Below are 17,792 nucleotides of genomic sequence, written 5' to 3' on the forward strand. Positions count from 1 at the left end.
ACTCCCCTTTAAGCTTTGAGCTGATACAACTCCAAGCTTGTCTCTAAGATAGTTGAATCTCTCCTTTGGTAAAGACTTGGTAAAAATGTCTGCCACTTGATCTTTAGTAGGACAATAAATCAAATCAATAATACCTTGTTGTAGAGCATCCTTAATGAAATGATACCTCATGTCAATGTGCTTTGTCCTTTGATGTCCTTTGATGAAAAACTAGATTCTTTGTGATTGAGATTGCAGATATGTTGTCACATTTCAGAGAAGTAGGTTCTTTTTGTAGTTCACCAAAATCCTCCAAGACAAACCTAAGCCATATAGCTTGAGTTGTAGCTTCTGAAGCACTAACATATTCTGCTTCTGCAGTTGAGAGAGCAACACAACTTTGCTTGACAGAAGCCCATGAAAAGACTCCACTTCCAAACGAGAATGCATAGCCATATGTACTATTGCTATATTCAATAGAGCCTCCCCAATCACTGTCACAGTATCCAACCAACACTCTCATACATCAAACCATAGTCTAATGTTCCTTTAACATACCTTAGCACCCTTTTAGCTGTTCCATAGTGCTTATTAGAAGGACCATGCATATATCTAGCTAGCAAACTTGCAGCATACATCACATCTGGTCTTGTAGCAGTAAGGTACAGTAAGCTTCCTACAAGCTTTCTATAATTCTCTTCATCAGCAGCACCACTTCCATCATCCTTGATCAACTTTTCTGTGGCTACAAGAGGAGTAGACACAGGCTTATAGTCAGTTAAGCCAAATTTATTCAACAAAGAAGATGCATACTTCCTTTGGTGAATAAAGATGCTTAAATTTGTCTGAATCACCCCCATTCCTAGAAAGTGATGGAGAAGTCCCAAGTCTGTCATTTCATACTTCTCTTTCATGTCTTTCTTGAACTCATTCAACATTCTTTGATTGCTTCTTGTGTACACTATATCATCCACATAGATGGATACAATTAGTATATCATTTTCTCCCCTTGTCTTGGTATAAAGAGTGGCTTCACTCAAGCTTTTCTCAAACCCACACTCAGCAAAGTAACTGTCAATTTCTCCATACCAGGCTCTAGGTGCCTGTTTTAACCCATAAAGAGCCTTGTGCAGTCTATAAACTCAATCTTCTTTGCCTTGAACCACAAATCCCTCAGGTTGCTCAACATACACTTTTTCTTGCAGCTTTCCATTCAAGAATGCTAACTTGACATCTAGTCGATATAACTTCCAACCCTTTCGTGTAGCAAGAGCAATTAAGGTCCTGATTGTGTCCAATCTAGCAACTGGAGTAAAAGTCTCATTATAGTCAATTCCTAGTTTCTGCACATATCCCTTAGCAACCAATCTTGCCTTGTTCTTTTGCACTGAACCATCTAGATTTAGTTTGGTCTTGAACACCCATTTCACTCCAATAACTTGTTTTTCACTTGGTCTGTTCACAAGTTCCCAAGTTCCATTTTTCTCAATCATAGATAGTTCATCCTCCATTGCTTTTATCCATGACTGATCCTGTGCAGCTTCTTCATACTTCCTGGCTCCACAATGCAGAGATTGCATTGTGCCAGAATATCATTTATGCTTCTCCACTTAATTGGTGTATGATCATAAGGTTTAGTGATCTCAGCAGTTTCATTGATATTTCTCTCTTGTTCTTCAGCTTCAGAAGAGCTACAAGGACTCGCATAATTGTTGTCTATTCTGTTACTTCATGTAGACTGGAATCAATCTTATTTTTAGATTGATTTTGAGTATTTGTCACTACAGTAGGTATTTCTGTTTGTGCTTTCCAGTTCCAAGTCATACTTTCATCAAACACAACATCTCTTGACAAAATTAACTTCTTAGTGAAAGGATCAAATACCCTGTACCCCTTTTCACAAACAGCATATCCAACAAAACCCCCTTGACACTCTTGGCATCCAGTTTCTACCTTGTTTCTGTTGGTACATGTACATAACAAAGTGATCCAAACACTTTGAGATGACCAATATCTGGTTTTCTGCCACTATACTGATATTTTGCTTCAAATGGAGTGATATTTTCCAGTGCCTTGATGGGTGAAAGATTTAGGAGATACACAGCTATGTGAACAGCTTCTACCCATAGAGAGTAAGGCATATTCTTCTCATGAAGCATTGCCTTGGCCATTTCCACCACAGTTCTATTTTTCCTCTACCACTCCATTTTGTTGTGGAGTATAGGCTATGGTTAGTTGTCTTTGAATGCCACCTTCTTCACATAATTTGCTGAATTCACTAGATGTTAATTCACCTCCTCTATCACTTCTCACACACTTCACTTTGAAACCACTTTGCAGTTCTACCATGGATTTAAACTTTCTAAAATAGGTTATTGCACCTAATATACCATACACCTCATCCTTGTGCAATCATCAATGAGTAGCATAAAATATCTGTTTCCAGCTATAGATTCAGTCTGCATTGGACCCAATAATCTGTGTGTATCAGTTCCAGAGGATTTCTTGCTCTCCAAGCCTGCCATTTAGGAAACCAGTCCCTATGTTACTTTCCCAATTGACATCCTTCACATACACCATTAATTTCTTCCATATATGGAAGACCATGAACCATAGTGTTGTCGCTCAACTGTTTAAAACTTCTGAGGTTACACTAGCCCTTGATGCAATCTGATCATTTTGCATTAAAGATAAAGGATAACACCTATTATTTTTCATCTTGACCTTGATAACCAACTTGTCAAGTGAGGGGCCATCAAAGATGCAGTACATGCCTCCACCAAATAGCAAATGATACCCATGTTCATCCATTTGACCACCGCTCAACAAATTCTCCTTTAAGCCAGGTAGAAACATGACTTCTCTAATGTATTTCTTGCCAGCACTAGTTTCAATCACCAGTGAGCCTATGCTTGCAACATCCACCAAATTTCCAATAGGCATCTGCACCTTTCCACAAACATTTGTCCTTATATCAACAAGCAATTCTGCACTTCTAGTCATGTGGTTGTTACAAATGCCACAATATACCAGTTTCCATTTATTTTCACATCAGAAATGACACTATTGGCAAAGAATAGGTTTCCAGTCATCTCAGTTTGATTGACACAGTTGGCTTTTGAGTAGCCTTACCTATGGTGCATTCCCTAGATAAATGTCTGTTTGTCTGTCGCGAATTCACGCTTAGTGCTCCGGCCGAGGATGCGCCAACACGTGACGCCCTTCTTTTGATGCGGTGCGGTTGTGCGTGGGCGCAACACGGTCTACGCGTGCGCCAAGATGATGATGAGGTTCGGGTAGAAGATGGTTTAAATGTTGTGCCTGTTTTACGTTCGACTTCTAATCAAACGATTGTGGCCGAGAGAGGAACCGATCTCGCCGTCAGTTCACACCGAGCTACAAGGCCGTTTAGTGGTGGTGTTGGTGGCATGTTTTAGGCAGTGCTCGGCCCGTTGCTCAGAGAGCGATGGTTGTATGATATATGGGGTGAGTGAGGCGATAACGGGGATGGTGCTCTGGCGCCTTGAAAATGATATATTGATGAATGGATTTTCCTTACAATCTACCACTACTCCTAAGACAACAAATAAAGGTATTGAAAGTGCATTACAGGGAAATATAATTTGCTCCGTAGGAGGCTTTTGGTTTGGTGTTTGAACCCTTTGAATGTAGTCCTGAGCTTAGTATTTATAGGAGTCCTAGAGGGACATTCAAGGCTGACAAGACCTGCGCAGTGGAGTCGACCGGGGCAAGTGGGTAGTCAAATCGGCATTTAGGATCGTGAAGCATGACGGTCTGGGTTTGAGAAGCATGGTGGTGTGACCCCCATAAATCTCGGTAAATCTCAGCCACCGCCTGATCAGGTTCTGCCCCCTTTGGCCGTGGGAACACATTTAATGCCCTGGTCTGGTGGTTGGTGATCTGACCCTAAGTCGTAAGATTACTTGTGAGAATGTCTGCGCCTAACCACCCTGATTTCCATCACCAAATCTTGACTCTAGTCACTTCCCTTGTGCATTTAATGTTTCTTGTAACTAGAGGGTTTGCTGCGAAGTCAGAGGCATTACTTCATTAAATGAAGCGTGGGGCCCTGAGGCCACGTGGTGATTTAATCATAGCCTTTTTAAACCGTGTCTTTTACGGTCTTCGGCCTCGGCCTTCAATACCGTGGTTGCGGCCAAGAGGATTCTGCCTTTGCAGCTCTTCTTTCGTTTTTAAGAAGGCGAAATGTTTGACGAAACGGCAGGCGCCAGGTGAAGGGAAGTCCCTTCAATTAGTTCATGACCATGATTTATTAAGCACAAACAATGTCCAAACCTATCACAGTTAAAACATTTAGGCTTCCCCTTATATCTACACTCACCAAAGTGAAATTTGGAGCACACCTTGCACTGTGGTTTAGTAGCATCTTGAGTTGTCTGTTGTGGTAAACCAAAACTGTGATTTGGTGCATAATTGTTCTACTGAGGCTTTTCTTTCGATTCCTATGGTTTTCCCTTAGGATTCCAATTCTTTTGAGACTTAGAATGATTCTTGCTTTGTTGCCCTTTTGAATTCACAGAAAGATAGGCAAATGCCCTTTTCAGTGGTATCCACATTATGTAGATCAAACCTTTGTTCTTGACTTTTCAAAATAGCTACAACTTCCTGCAATTCCACAGTCTCCAAACTTTTGGTATTTTCGATAACTAGACAAATAGGGTCATATGGCTTGCTAAGGCTAATCAACACTTTCTGAACAAGTCTCTTATTAGTAAGAATCTCACCAAATGTTTTCATTTGGTTTATCAAATCATTTAGCCTAGTCAAATAGCTAGATAAGGTTTCATCATCTCTCATCCTAGCATACTCAAATTCACGCCTCAGATTTTGTAATTTTACAGACCTTACCTGATCACCACCATGGTACTCTCCATACAACAGATCCCAAGCCATTTTTGCTATTTCAGCATTAGCTATTCGTGGGAAAATCTAATCTGAAACCGCAGTCTGAATAATGCCTAGGGCCTTAGCATCTTGCATATCGACATCTGCTGTTTTCTCATCAACTTCCTTCTTCTGAGCCTCCTTCAACCTTCTTCTTTGAGTCTGAGATCGAAATCCTTTTTTCAACTAGTTTCCATAACCCGTGCGACTTGAAGATCGCCGCCATTCGATTCTCCGCACTGTAATTCTCCGAGAAGATCGGAGTTCTTACTTCAGAACTTCCAGATCCAGCCATCTTTTAGCTCAAATGAAATGAATCACAAGTCGAAAACTGATTTTGCGAACGTTCTACAACTTCGCCTGAGCTCAACCAAACTCGAGTGAAGCTCAATCTCTTACGCCTAGATCTTAATCGATCCAACCTGGCTATGAGGCCATGTTAATGTTTAGCTATTCAAGCTGGGTTTGTGTATTGGTTAGAGAGAAAAGAAGAAATTTTGAGTGCTTTTGTATAACTACTCTGCTTGCTCCAGAGTATGTGAGCAATGTTTTTGTATACATTTATCTGTAAAAAAATGAGCTCATACGGCGTGTACAAGACCGTTAGCTCTGAGCTGGATTCACACACTCATCGGTGAATCTTAGCCATCCATCATGCTAAACTAATGGATCACACAAATTACAATAAAGGCCCTACACTTGGTTTAATTACCAAAGTGAATACACAATTAACTACAAGGCATATTTATGCTAAGCTTTAATCAGCTCACAGCTTATACACTAACACCGATGCCTTGACCCAAACACTGGTAGGGTATATGTCTCTAGTAATGTTTTATTTAATGAATTGTGTTTTCCTTTTAAGATTCACAGGTATCTACTCCAACTGCCATAGTTGAATTTGATATATTTCCACAAGGTGGTTTCACTGGTTTGTCTGCTCTACCAACTGCACCTAATCCCAGAGCCCAACCTCCACCTTTTGCACTTGCTCAACCTCACTTCAGGCCCGAACTCCCCATCAGGCGCGTGGTCTCCCTCTCCAAGCTTGCATCTCACTGTAACCATGCCTTCTTTTAGGCCCAAGCATCATTTTCGATCCCAGCACCACACCAGGCCCAGACTCTTCCAGTCTCGCACCTTTCTCCTGTCCAGCTAGCTACCTCCGTCTAGAGTGCAAACCCATCTTCATCAACACTTGCACATGCCTCTCTTCCACCCTTTGCGGCAGCCCAACCATCTCATCCAATGACTACAAGACTTTGTGCTGGAATTCTCTAACCTAAAACTCGAACCGACGGAACTGTTCGGTATCCCCTTCCTTATGTCTTAATTTCTGTTGTTTCTCTCAGGCTAACAAGCATCTTAAATGGTGTTCCGCCATGACTGATGAAATCAATGCTCCCCTTAAAAATAATACATGGTCTTTGGTTCCTCCCTCTCCTTTACAAGCTCTAGTTGGTTGTAAATGGGTAGTCCGCATCGAGGGCCACTCTGATGGTCTTCTAGAGCATTACAAGTCTCATTTGGTGGCCAAGGGTTTTAACCAACAACCAGGTATTGACTATACAGAAACCTTTAGTCCGGTTGTCAATCCCTCCACTATCCGTATTGTCCTCAGTCTGGCCGTCTCTCACAGGTGGTATCTTCGACAACTTGATGTTAAAAATGCATTTCTCCGTGGTTTTCTTAATGAGACATCAAAGACCTTGGGCATCCAATTAAGTCCAAAATTTGGAAAAAGAAGATAAAAACAACATCCTAAATTTGCAGAAGATTTACCAAATTAAAGCCCAAAGGTTGGAGTTTTCCTAAGCAGGTGAATTTACTTTGCCATAGGGACGAGAGAATTACAGCTAGTTAGAGGTTTTGACTTATAGTCTTCTAGAGAGGGTCAATAACTTTGAGGAACTTGGACTTTGTCATGAGACTTATACAGATCTTTGTTTGTGTGGAAGGTAAAGTCTTTAAAGCCCTCGGAGCTTTCTCTTATTCTATACTTTGATTATCTTCAAAGGGTCAATATGCGCAGCAGAATATATAATAGTATAATAGGGTTTCAAGTCACGTTCTCCAACATCTAGAAGGGCACTGGAAGTCAATAAACTACAACCCAGTTATTCGCGCGTTTTTATTCCATTTTCCAGGAAGTTTATACTCTCGATATTATTCCTCCTCATTAACCAAGTTGTCTATATATACCACGCAGCACCCACCAACATTCTCACAATCAATACACTTTCTCATCACTTCATATTTTACAAAGCATTTTCATTTGAAGCTTTCCTTCTTTCCACTAAAAGAAATCAACATGGGTGATGCAGAATCTTTGCATTCCGCTGATGAGCTGAAACGCCAGAAGAAAATCAAAATGGCCATATATATTACTATTTTCGTGGTGTTTCAGATCATAGTTATCACCACAATGAGTCTCACTGTGATGAAAGTCAAGACCCCCAGGTTCAGGCTAGGCAACATCAACGTCCAGAGCTTCGAATCTGTCCCGGCAACGCCTTCATTCGACACGAAATTCACAACCCAAATCAAGATCAAGAACTCAGCCAACTGGGGTTCCTACAAGTTCAATGCTGCCAATGTCACATTTCAATACCAAGGCATGACTGTGGGAGTAATTAATATCGCAAAGGGCAAGGCTGGATGGCTTTCGACCATAAAAAGAAATGTGGAGGTGACTTTGAGTTCAAGTGGATTAACTGGTTCAAATCTGGGCAGCGAATTGAGCAATGGGGTGTTGACGCTCAACAGCGTAGGCAGATTGAATGGAAAAGTAGCAATTATGTTCATAATGAAGAAGAAGAAGGCTAGCAACATGAACTGCACCATAGCTTTTGATGTGGCAGCCAAGACTCTCAAATCTTTACAGTGCAAATGAGGGGAGTAGCTAAACATCCAGGATGAATCTTCAGCATTTGGATTGCGACTATCTAGTTCTTGATTTGTGACTGTTCTTATTCTTTTTATTCTTTGTATCTGTGCGGCGATTGGATTTGTTATAGAGTTATAATGGTATCTGTTTTCTTTACCACTCCCCTGTTCTTCTTTTGTTCTTATTTTTTCACTGAATATAGAAATACCTGGCATGACTGCAATTATTTGTATACCGGTCCAATCTATACAAATGACTTCTTTTTCCTTCACTCTTACCTGGCTTCAATTATCATATATACCTCTCTTCTTTTTTTTTCTCTTTTTTTTGGTCGAATCACACTTTCATTGAAAGGAAAAGTAACAAACCAAGCCAACAAACAGCCAAACAAACAGCCCAAAACTAACAACAGCAACACAGTCAAAACACACCAGGAGCAAAAACTACACATTCCCGAGCACTCTTCAAAGTACGAAGAGAAACCACCCAAACTAGACCATGTTGGAAAAACAATTATCAATGACTGATTAAAACAATTATATAAACAGAATTTATAACAATCTGTAACACAGAATACAGTATATAAACAATAAATAAAATTGACTTGAATTCGAGATAGAAGCTTGTGGATTTGATGCAATGTCCTAAAGACAGTAATTTCACCCCTTCTCGGTGCTTGAAGTTCTACAGTGACTGCCTCGTGATTCAACTATCTGTATTCTAAGCCCTAGCACTCGGACTTAGAATCTGGCGAATGTTATTTGTTTTCCTCTTAGACAATATGAAATGCTTGTGAATGCTTTTTCTGTGTAGAACGTATGAGGCCTTGTTTGATTTAAATAAACTTCTGAAACCTTATTAGAAGAGTCACAACTGTTAGAAAACAGTTAATAAAACTAATCCGAATTAATAAAAAATTATTAATTCGAAACCCAAAAAAATAATTTTAAATCTAAAAGTGCTCAAGTGCCCCAAGGCCCAAGACCCATCTTTTTGACCATTAAATATTATATATTTTTATATAATATTCAAAGCCCAATTCGTTTTTTGAAGCCCAAATTGCTTCCACTTGACCTACTTCCATCTATTAAGTGTGGCACTTCCACACTTACAAGGACCTCACTCTTTCTACTTTCTACCAATGTAGGACAAAGGTTCTTGAATTTCATTCAAACTTCCAATAGACCAACACAAAGATAACGCAAACAAAAACTCCAGCTAGGAAAATAACAAACTAGGACGCCACCCCAGAAAACGAGCATCAGATCCTATAACTAGACAAAAACCTTACACATGTGGAGGACATGGGAGCCCATCGCTTTGGAGCACGAACACCAGGGAGAAAGGATAGGGGTCGGCTAATCCATACCTCATCGCACATCTTCCTCTTCGCTTCAATAGCTAGCATTTGCTGCTTTGTTTGGTTTCCTTGGGATCCACTTCCAGGAGCAAGAGCCAAAAATTCCGCACTTCTCCTTCAAAGCAGCAAGAATTGAGTTGATTGTCCATCTACCTTTCTGAATTCTCCCCTTAATGTTTGAATCAGCTCCTTTGAATCAGACTCACACTCTAGATGAACATTGCCCAAATCCGAGGCTACCACCAGACCATATAAGGCTGCATGGGCTTCAGCTTCAATAGGAGAAGAGGGAAGTCTAAACTTTACAGCTCCCCTTATGAAATTACCATGCTCATCTCGAATGACAGCCCCTAAACCAGCCATTAACATCTTCTTGTCCCAGGTCGCATCCACATTTAGCTTAAGAGTAGCTTGTGGGGGAGGGAGCCATCTCTGGATTGAATCAACCACCTGCAAAGTAGGCTTCTCCGCACCATGACCATTAAGATCAGCAACCTCCATTAACTCTAAAGCTAGAAATTTACCCCAGTCAATCGTTTGTTTTGGGCAAACATTTTTTCCTTAAAAAAAAAAAGGGCATCTGCTTCTCCATATACTCCAGCATATAAAGCTGATATGAACCAACACCCAATTAGATTTTGTCTTGTCCAACTTACTAGTCGCACCGAGCAGCCACTCGTCAAAGGTGGTGATGCTTTGCATATCAACTCAGTAGCAGACCGATGTGATACACCTCATAACCAGGGGCACCCACGTTTTCGATCAAACCTCATTTTTAGCAACAACTCTTTTAAAAAATCCCATTCAATTCTGTCGTAGGCCTTATTCATGTCTAACTTGAGTCACATCTCATAAACTTTTGTCTTTTTCTGGAGCTTCAAAGCATGAAAAGCCTCATGAGCTAACAAAATATTGTCTTGTATCAGTCTTCCTGGGATGAAGGCACTCTACTGAGGGGATATGATCTCTGCAAGCATTGGGTTCAAGCGGTTAGAAAGAATCTTTGAGATGATCTTATATGTGAAGTTACATAAGGCTATAGGCCGGAATTGCGTGACAGCTTCTAGGTTTGGGACCTTAGGAATTAAAGCAATCTCTATCATGTTTAAGCAATGCACTGAAAATTCTCCTTGGAAAAAGGCTTTTACCATCTTGCACAAATCCTCTCTGATAATTTCCCAATAATTATGGTAGAATATTCCTGAAAAACCATCAGGACCCGACGCCTTGCTTGCTCCCAATTGGAAAGCAGCCTCCTTAATCTCCTCACCTAACACTAGACTGCACATGCTATTATTCATCTGTTTAGTAATCACTGGTGTTATAAAAGCAAGAATGTCCCCCAAAACTCTTCTTCCCCCAGCAGAAAAAAGGTCTTTGAAATAGTCTTCAAAAGCCTTTCGGACTTGACTATCAATTTCCCCCATACCCCATCCATACCTTTAATCTTGCTCATTCTGTTTCTCCTTCTTCATTGGAGAGTACTATGGTAGAAGAACGCAGTATTGGAATCTCCTTCCTTCGACCATTGGATCCTTAATCTCTGTTTCCAAAAACTCTCTTTGCCCCCATGTCTCATTTAGCTCAATTTTTATCTGCTCAATTCTTCTCTCATTTTCTTCCTAGTCACGTTGTAACAACTGGAGCTTAGCAGTTAACTTTTCAGTTCTCAATCTGACATTTGAATATTTTCCTCCGCTTCACTTTCTTAGCTCGTATATGCACCTTCTTTGCTTTTAACTCCAGCATGTCACTATACACCTCCAATTATTTGTATTCCAGCTCTTGTGAATCACCTTTCCACATTCTGGGTCAAAAACCTAGTAAGCTTCGAATTTGAATGGACGAGAAACCTTTTCCTGTCTTCCTTCAGTTAGAATGAGAATGGGACAATGGTCAGAACCCACATCTAGGAAATGAATTGCAACAGAGCATGGCCAAACCTCCTGCCAACTAGAGTTTATCAGCCCTTTATCAAGGTGTTATTGGATCAACACCCCTTCAGCTCTGCCCCCTTTCCAAGTATATGCATGCCTTTGGAACCCCATGTCCATTAACTGCTTTTGATTCATAAAATCCTGGAGATATCTTCTACTTTTGTTATTAAAGGCCCTACCCTTTTTTTTTATTTTTCAAATTCCCTAGATAATTTCATTAAAATCCCCAATGCACATCCATGTGATCACTCTAGGGTGAAGACAATTACCAATCCAACTCCAGAAATTAGTTTTTTCTTCTCTGTAGGAGTGCCAGTAAATCCAGGAAATGCGCCAACTTCTTGCCCTACCTTTCTCCTTTATCTCAGTGTCAATTAAATTTTTTGAAAATTCCAGAATCTGAACCTCCACGCTATTATCCCACCAAAGCCCTAAACCTCCAGTAACCATGCAGATCCACACAAAAACTTTCAGAAAAACCCATGTCTTGACTGCACTTTTTCAGCCTATTGTGTTTCACTTTTGTTTCCATGAGAAACACAATAGCAGGTCAGTTTCTTTTTATGATCTTCCTTAGAGATCGAATTTTCAGGTCCGACCTAAGTCCCTGACAATTCCAAGACAAATAACTCATGGCGTTCTTGCGGATGTTTCTGGCCAACCTCCACTGGCAATCCTTGATTCATTATTTTCATTCTCCCATTGCAGAGACCTTCCCTCTCCAATTTCAATAGCCACCCCAACTTGAATGTCACATCCTCAGAGAAATCATCAATAGAGAGCCTCCGTGATTCCACTGCATTCTTTGGCTTTTTTGGACTAGAGAGGTTCCTACGCAATTTGTGTTTCCCCTCATGAATTTTTCCTGACACTTGCCTCACACTTTGAGGCCTTGCCCTTTTAAGCTCATTTTTATTCTTCTGCCATCCTTGGTTAGCATCTCTTTTAAGACCCATCCTAACAAAGGCCTTATCAACTTCTCTGTGGTGGGTTTGATACGCAGAGTTAGGAATAGTGTCAAATGGGCTATTAAAAACTGGCTCAATGGATATCTTATTTGTGAGACCCATATTCTCCTCATTCTGCCTTCTCTCTAAAAGTACTATGCCCAATCAGTGACATAATGCTTTCCAAAGGCAATCTGAGTCTTGGCCCATTTTAGGCGTTCCTCAAATGAAATAGGTCCTACCTTCCCGTGGGCCATGGCCAATGGCTTGGGCAGTTCTCCTCCACTACAATAACCCGATCATGTCCTGCCCTTACCTCTGACTTGACACCCTCTGAGTTCCAATTGAAAATTTGCAGTTCAGTATTTAAATTTGAGGAATAAGTAGGTTCTTTACCTTTTGCTTCTGTGACTTGAGTTGGCTACGGAAGGATTAGTTGTGTCAGTAGTATGGGAAGGATGCATCTCCTCCTATTGCGTCAGCTCATTTTCCAAAGCTTCTTGATTTGTACTGGTTGGTGGTTGTGACATAGGGCATACCACTGCTTCCATCTCCAGATTGGCTTACACGCGCCACCAAAACACTTGGGTTAACCACTCCTATTTCTCATGCTTTCCTCTGAACTCCTTTCGGAGCTTGTGTGTTGATTGGAGCTCTACTATCATGAATTGCTCTGGTTTTCATCCATTCACCATAGGCTGTAGGTTCAGAGTTGTCCGATTGGCTATTACTAGAGCTGTAATTCCTCAGAAGATGACCAAGCTTACCACAATTTAAACATAAATCATAACTCTCATGTGCAAAAAGCCTCTTAAACCTTTCTCCCAAGGGTTTTCAACTTCTTTAACCTCTCCCAGCTTTTCACCAATCTCTAGAGCATTCCTTGCATTGAGTAAATTCAAAGGGATCCCATGGGCTTGGATCCAATAAGCCACCTTGTGGAGTGGCAGTTCCTCTATGGCCATGTTGCTTGGCCAGCGTTGAACATTAAAACAGAAACCCATTACAGACCAGGGCCCTTCGTTTATAATCTGATAAGCCATATCTTCATCTGGGAAAGTAAAATTCTAAATACAGCTTGGTTTATGAGTGGGCTCCAGGGACAAAGAAAGTGTTCGTTGCCTTGATGGGAGAAGTGACCCGACCGTTGAGAACAGATGACTAGAAAAACTCCCTATATAGTCAGCTTTAGAGAGCCAAGCCTCCCCATTACTCCTCTTGAAATCGGTGGTTGGTCTACATTAACTCCTCTCACCGACTCTTCCACCCTAGATCTACAAATGTTAGAGATCTGCCTTTCAAGATTAGATTTCTTCCCATACAAGTTGATCTCCTTAATAACTCTAGCCCTTTTCTGATTTGACGATCTTGCTCGCATTCCCCACACCCCACATTCTCCCATTTTAGAGAGAAACTCTCATTAAAGAGAGAGTGAAGAATATATACCTCTCATTTGCAACTCTTTTTTTGGCAATCAAAGGACTTCTTTTGATAGAATTTTGGATGCCACTTCCGTCAACCAAATTGATAGAATTTTGGATGTTCTACAGTTGTAATCTATAGTGGGATGATCGGCAAAATCAAAATTATATGAACCTTGATGAACCTTCAGCAAAATTACTAGGACGAAAAGTGAAATTTAGCCTAATTTTGTGTTGCATATTCGGTTTTCCCTATGTTGATTCTAGTAATTTCCTATCCATCGTTTAGTACATGGCCCAAAATTTTGTTGATGTTCAAGAAAAACCTAGTACCCAATTAAGCAAGGAAAAAGCTGAGACATAAAAGTGTTGGAGCATGATTTCTTGTACACTAAAAAATAATTAAGGTTTAAACTGATATGTTTATTCTTCTCTCAAGGAGGAATATATATACTACGTACAGAATGGGTACAAATAGGAAATATGTACAAAATCTACTAATTCTACTCAAATTAGATAATTACAATAAAATGTAAATTATATTCCTAATAGGAACAAATTCTATTCCTAATAGGAACATTGACTCACACCAACACTCCCCCTCAAGTTGGTGCATAGATATCGGTAATGCCCAACTTGTCAAGTGAGTCTTCAAGTCGGAGCTTTGACACGGACATGGGTAAGCATATCTGCAAGCTGCTCTGAAGAATGCACAAAAGGTATAGAAATTAACTTATGCTCCGGCTTCTCCTTAATGAAATGCTGATCAACTTCTACATGCTTAGTTCGATCATGTTGTACTGGATTGTTAGCAATTTCAAATATAGACTTATTATCACAATAGAGCTTTGTAGCAGCATCCAGTCTAAACCCAATTTCAGCAAGTAACCACCTCAACCACAGTATTTCACAAACCCCTTGGGCAATCTCTCTATACTCAGACTCTGCAGAGGACCGAGACACAACATTTTGCTTCTTGCTACGCCACGTAACTAGGTTACCACCAAAAAATGTGAAGTAACCTGATGTAGAATGTCTATTTGTAATATTCCCTGCATAATCCGCTTCAGTGTAACCTTCTAAATCCAAGTGGTCATTTTTCTTAAATAATAAACATTTCCCAAGAGCAGACTTTAAGTAACTCAGAATATGCATCACATCAGCCATATAATCCTCATTAGGGGAATGCATAAATTGGCTAGCAACGCTTACCGCATAGGCAATATCAGGGCGTGTCAATGATAAATAAATTAATCTCCCAACCAACATTTCGTATCTTTCTTTGTTAGTTGGGACCTGATCCACATAAACACCAAGTTTATAATTCTCAACAATAGGTGTATCAGCTGGTACTGCCCAAATCTTTCATCTCAAATTCAGATGCTAAATGCTTTTGGAGTTCCTCGATTTCTGCAGTATCATCACCAATCACAATCATATTATCAACATAAATAATCAACAAAGTCATCTTACCAGCCCTATGTTTAATGAATAGAGTATGATCAGTATTGGCCTGTTGGTAACCAAACTTCTTCATAGCTATAGTAAATCTGCCAAACCATGTCCGAGGAGACTGCTTTAACCCGTACAATGCCTTTTTTTAATTTGCACACGTTCCCCGTGTCACCGATAACGCTATACCCTGGTGGAAGACTCATGTACACTTCTTCTTCTAGTTCACCATGTAAAAATGCATTTTTTACATCAAATTGCCTTAAGGTTCAATCCAAGTTTACTGCTAAGGACAACAAAACTCTGACAGTATTCATCTTAGCTACTAGTGCAAAAGTATCATGATAATCAACTCCATATGTCTGAGTGAACCTTTTAGCTACTAATCTTGCCTTGTACCTCTCCACAGTACCATCTGCATTATATTTAACTATAAACACCCATCTACATCCTACAGGCTTCATTCCCTTTGGTAGATCAACAATGTTCCATGTATTATTTTTTTGCAGCGCCTCCATTTCAATATTCATGGTCTCAGCCCACTTTGGATCATTAAATGTCTCCTCAACACGGGTTGAAATTTTAATACTATCCATTCTGGCCACAAAAGCTTTGCACTCATGAGATAACCGGTAATCATACACATAATGAGCAATAGCATATCTTGCTTTGCCTTCTAGTGAGTAACAACCAGGTGGAACCCCACGGTTCCATCTAGGTGGTAAAACATAAGAATTATCGGTAGTATGAATAGAAGCACTTATATTAGGATTATCCAAGAGAGCTTGATCAGGTACTATTAGAGAAGCTCCATGGGGGGCAATCGGTTCAATGACATCAGTTAAAATAGCAGTTCAAAGGGTGTAGCAGTTCAGCTAGTGTAGCAGGTTCGGCCGGTGTATCAGTTCAGCCGGTTCAGAAGTTCAGTTAGTTCTTCCCTTTACATCAAACTATCCAATACTACTCTCCCTTGTAAATCTAGCCAGTTATGTCCTTCACCACTAGTCTCCCCCTGAAGGACAAGCTCGAGTGTATCAGAGAAGAACATTTCATTCTCAATAAAGGTAACATCCATAGAGACATAGAGACGTCGGGATGCAGGATGATAGCATCAATAGCCTTTCTGATGAGGAGAGAAACCCAAAAAGACACAGCGGAGAGCACAGGGGTCCAACTTACTCCTCTGATTCTGATGGCGGTGAACATAGACGACACAACCAAACACCTTTGGAGACAGTCAACATAGAATAGGTAGAGAGATGATGGGTCAGTCTTGCATAGAGTTTGGAAATCCAAAACTCGTGAAGGTAGACGATTCAAGAGATAGACTGCATAGGTAACAACATCCATCCAAAACCGCTTTGGAATTGACGCACCAAGCAACAGAGCACGGGCAGCAGCAAGGATCTGCCCATTTTTACGTTCAGCAACCCCATTCTGTTGTGGTGTTTGAGGGCAAGTAGTCTCATGGAGTACACCCTTAGTGTGAAAAACATGGGATAATGCCAAATTAACAAATTCTCCACCATTATCATATTGAAAAACCTTGATAAGAAGCATAAATTGAGTTTGAATCATCTGATAGAAACGCTGAAAAATTTCAACCACATCACTTTTATTTTTCATCCTATATAACCACATCATACGAGTGCAATCATCCACAAATAACACAAACCAGTGAACTCCCAAGGTTGTGGAAACAGGAGAAGGTCCCCAAACATCAAAATGAACTAAATCAAATGGCATAAGCCATTTATTACAACTTAGAAGGTAGGATACTCGATGACTCTTAGCTAAAATACAAGCCTGACATTGGAAAACAGACTCGTTGACACCACTAAACAATGTAGGAAACAAATGCCGTAAATATCCAAAGGAGGTATGACCAAATCAGTAATGTAGCAACCAAATCTGGCGATGCTGAGAAGTTTCGGCGCTACCAGCACGAAGAACCCGACTAGTTGCCACATCATCCACATAATAAAGGTCCCCATTTTTAGTACCACGACCAAAGATCTCCCGAGTCTAGATATCTTGTTGTAAGACAAAAGACGAATACATAAGTACAGTGCAATTTAACTGCTCAGTAACTTGCGTCATAGATAATAAATTACTAGACAAAGATGAAACTAGTAACACTTTATTCAATGGTAAAGTAGATGTCAATAGTATAGAACCAGTCCTCATGATAAGAGCAACAACACTATTAGCAGTCAGAAGATGATCACGATGAGGCGGAAGAGTAGTAGAGAATAAAGCAGAATTATGCATCATATGGTTAGTAGCTCCTGAATCAATAATCCAACCTGTATCGTGGGTATCATATGCATGGAAAGCCTTGCCAAAGTTACTTGGAGGTTGAGGTGTTGGAGTGCTTGAGACCGCAGTCAAAGTCGGAGGAGGAGTAGCAATAAGAGGGCCATGCCCAGTGGTGATGTCAGCCACAGAAGTGGGGCAACAACCACATGAGCTTTGTTGTCCAGTTGTTCCCTTTTTAAACGACTCGCTCCCTCTCCCAATCTGGTACCCCGTGCAATGCTCAACATGTGTTGATTGTATGTCTCTTTTCACCACAGTGATCACACTTCAGTTTTTTTTTTTCTGTAGAAGTCAGGCGACGAGGTGGAATAGTAGAAGAGCAAGACCCTAGAGGTCGAGAAACCAAAGTAGTGTTTTTGAAGCAAACACAACAGTAGGTTCCCTAATCTTAGTGCCGAATCCAAGCATAGTAATCTGGCGTTGAGCCTCTCGACAAACCATAAAAAATACATTTTCAATACTTGGAACTTTATCACTCCGTAGAATATCACTGCGGACCTTGTCATAAGTATCGTCAAGGCCAGCCAAAAAATCATACATACGATATGCCATAACAGCATCCTG

The 17,792-nt window shown here is 40.5% G+C and overlaps 2 protein-coding genes across 2 annotated transcripts; one reads left to right on the forward strand and one right to left on the reverse strand.

Moving 5' to 3' along the window:
* Positions 1 to 7,120: 7,120 nt before the first annotated feature.
* LOC103337632 (uncharacterized) lies at positions 7,121 to 8,063 on the forward strand. Its single transcript, XM_089055661.1, has one exon. The coding sequence runs from the start codon at positions 7,217 to 7,219 to the stop codon at positions 7,796 to 7,798; it is 582 nt and encodes a 193-aa protein (XP_088911787.1). The 5' UTR covers positions 7,121 to 7,216; the 3' UTR covers positions 7,799 to 8,063.
* A 1,206-nt stretch (positions 8,064 to 9,269) lies between these two features.
* On the reverse strand, positions 9,270 to 9,653 carry LOC148915214 (uncharacterized). The gene has a single exon (XM_089041259.1). The coding sequence runs from the start codon at positions 9,651 to 9,653 to the stop codon at positions 9,270 to 9,272; it is 384 nt and encodes a 127-aa protein (XP_088897385.1).
* Positions 9,654 to 17,792: the final 8,139 nt, after the last annotated feature.

The sequence above is a fragment of the Prunus mume genome, linkage group LG7 (genome assembly GCF_029339155.1).
Source record: "Prunus mume cultivar Tortuosa linkage group LG7, ASM2933915v1, whole genome shotgun sequence".
NCBI classification, from domain to species: Eukaryota; Viridiplantae; Streptophyta; class Magnoliopsida; order Rosales; family Rosaceae; genus Prunus; species Prunus mume.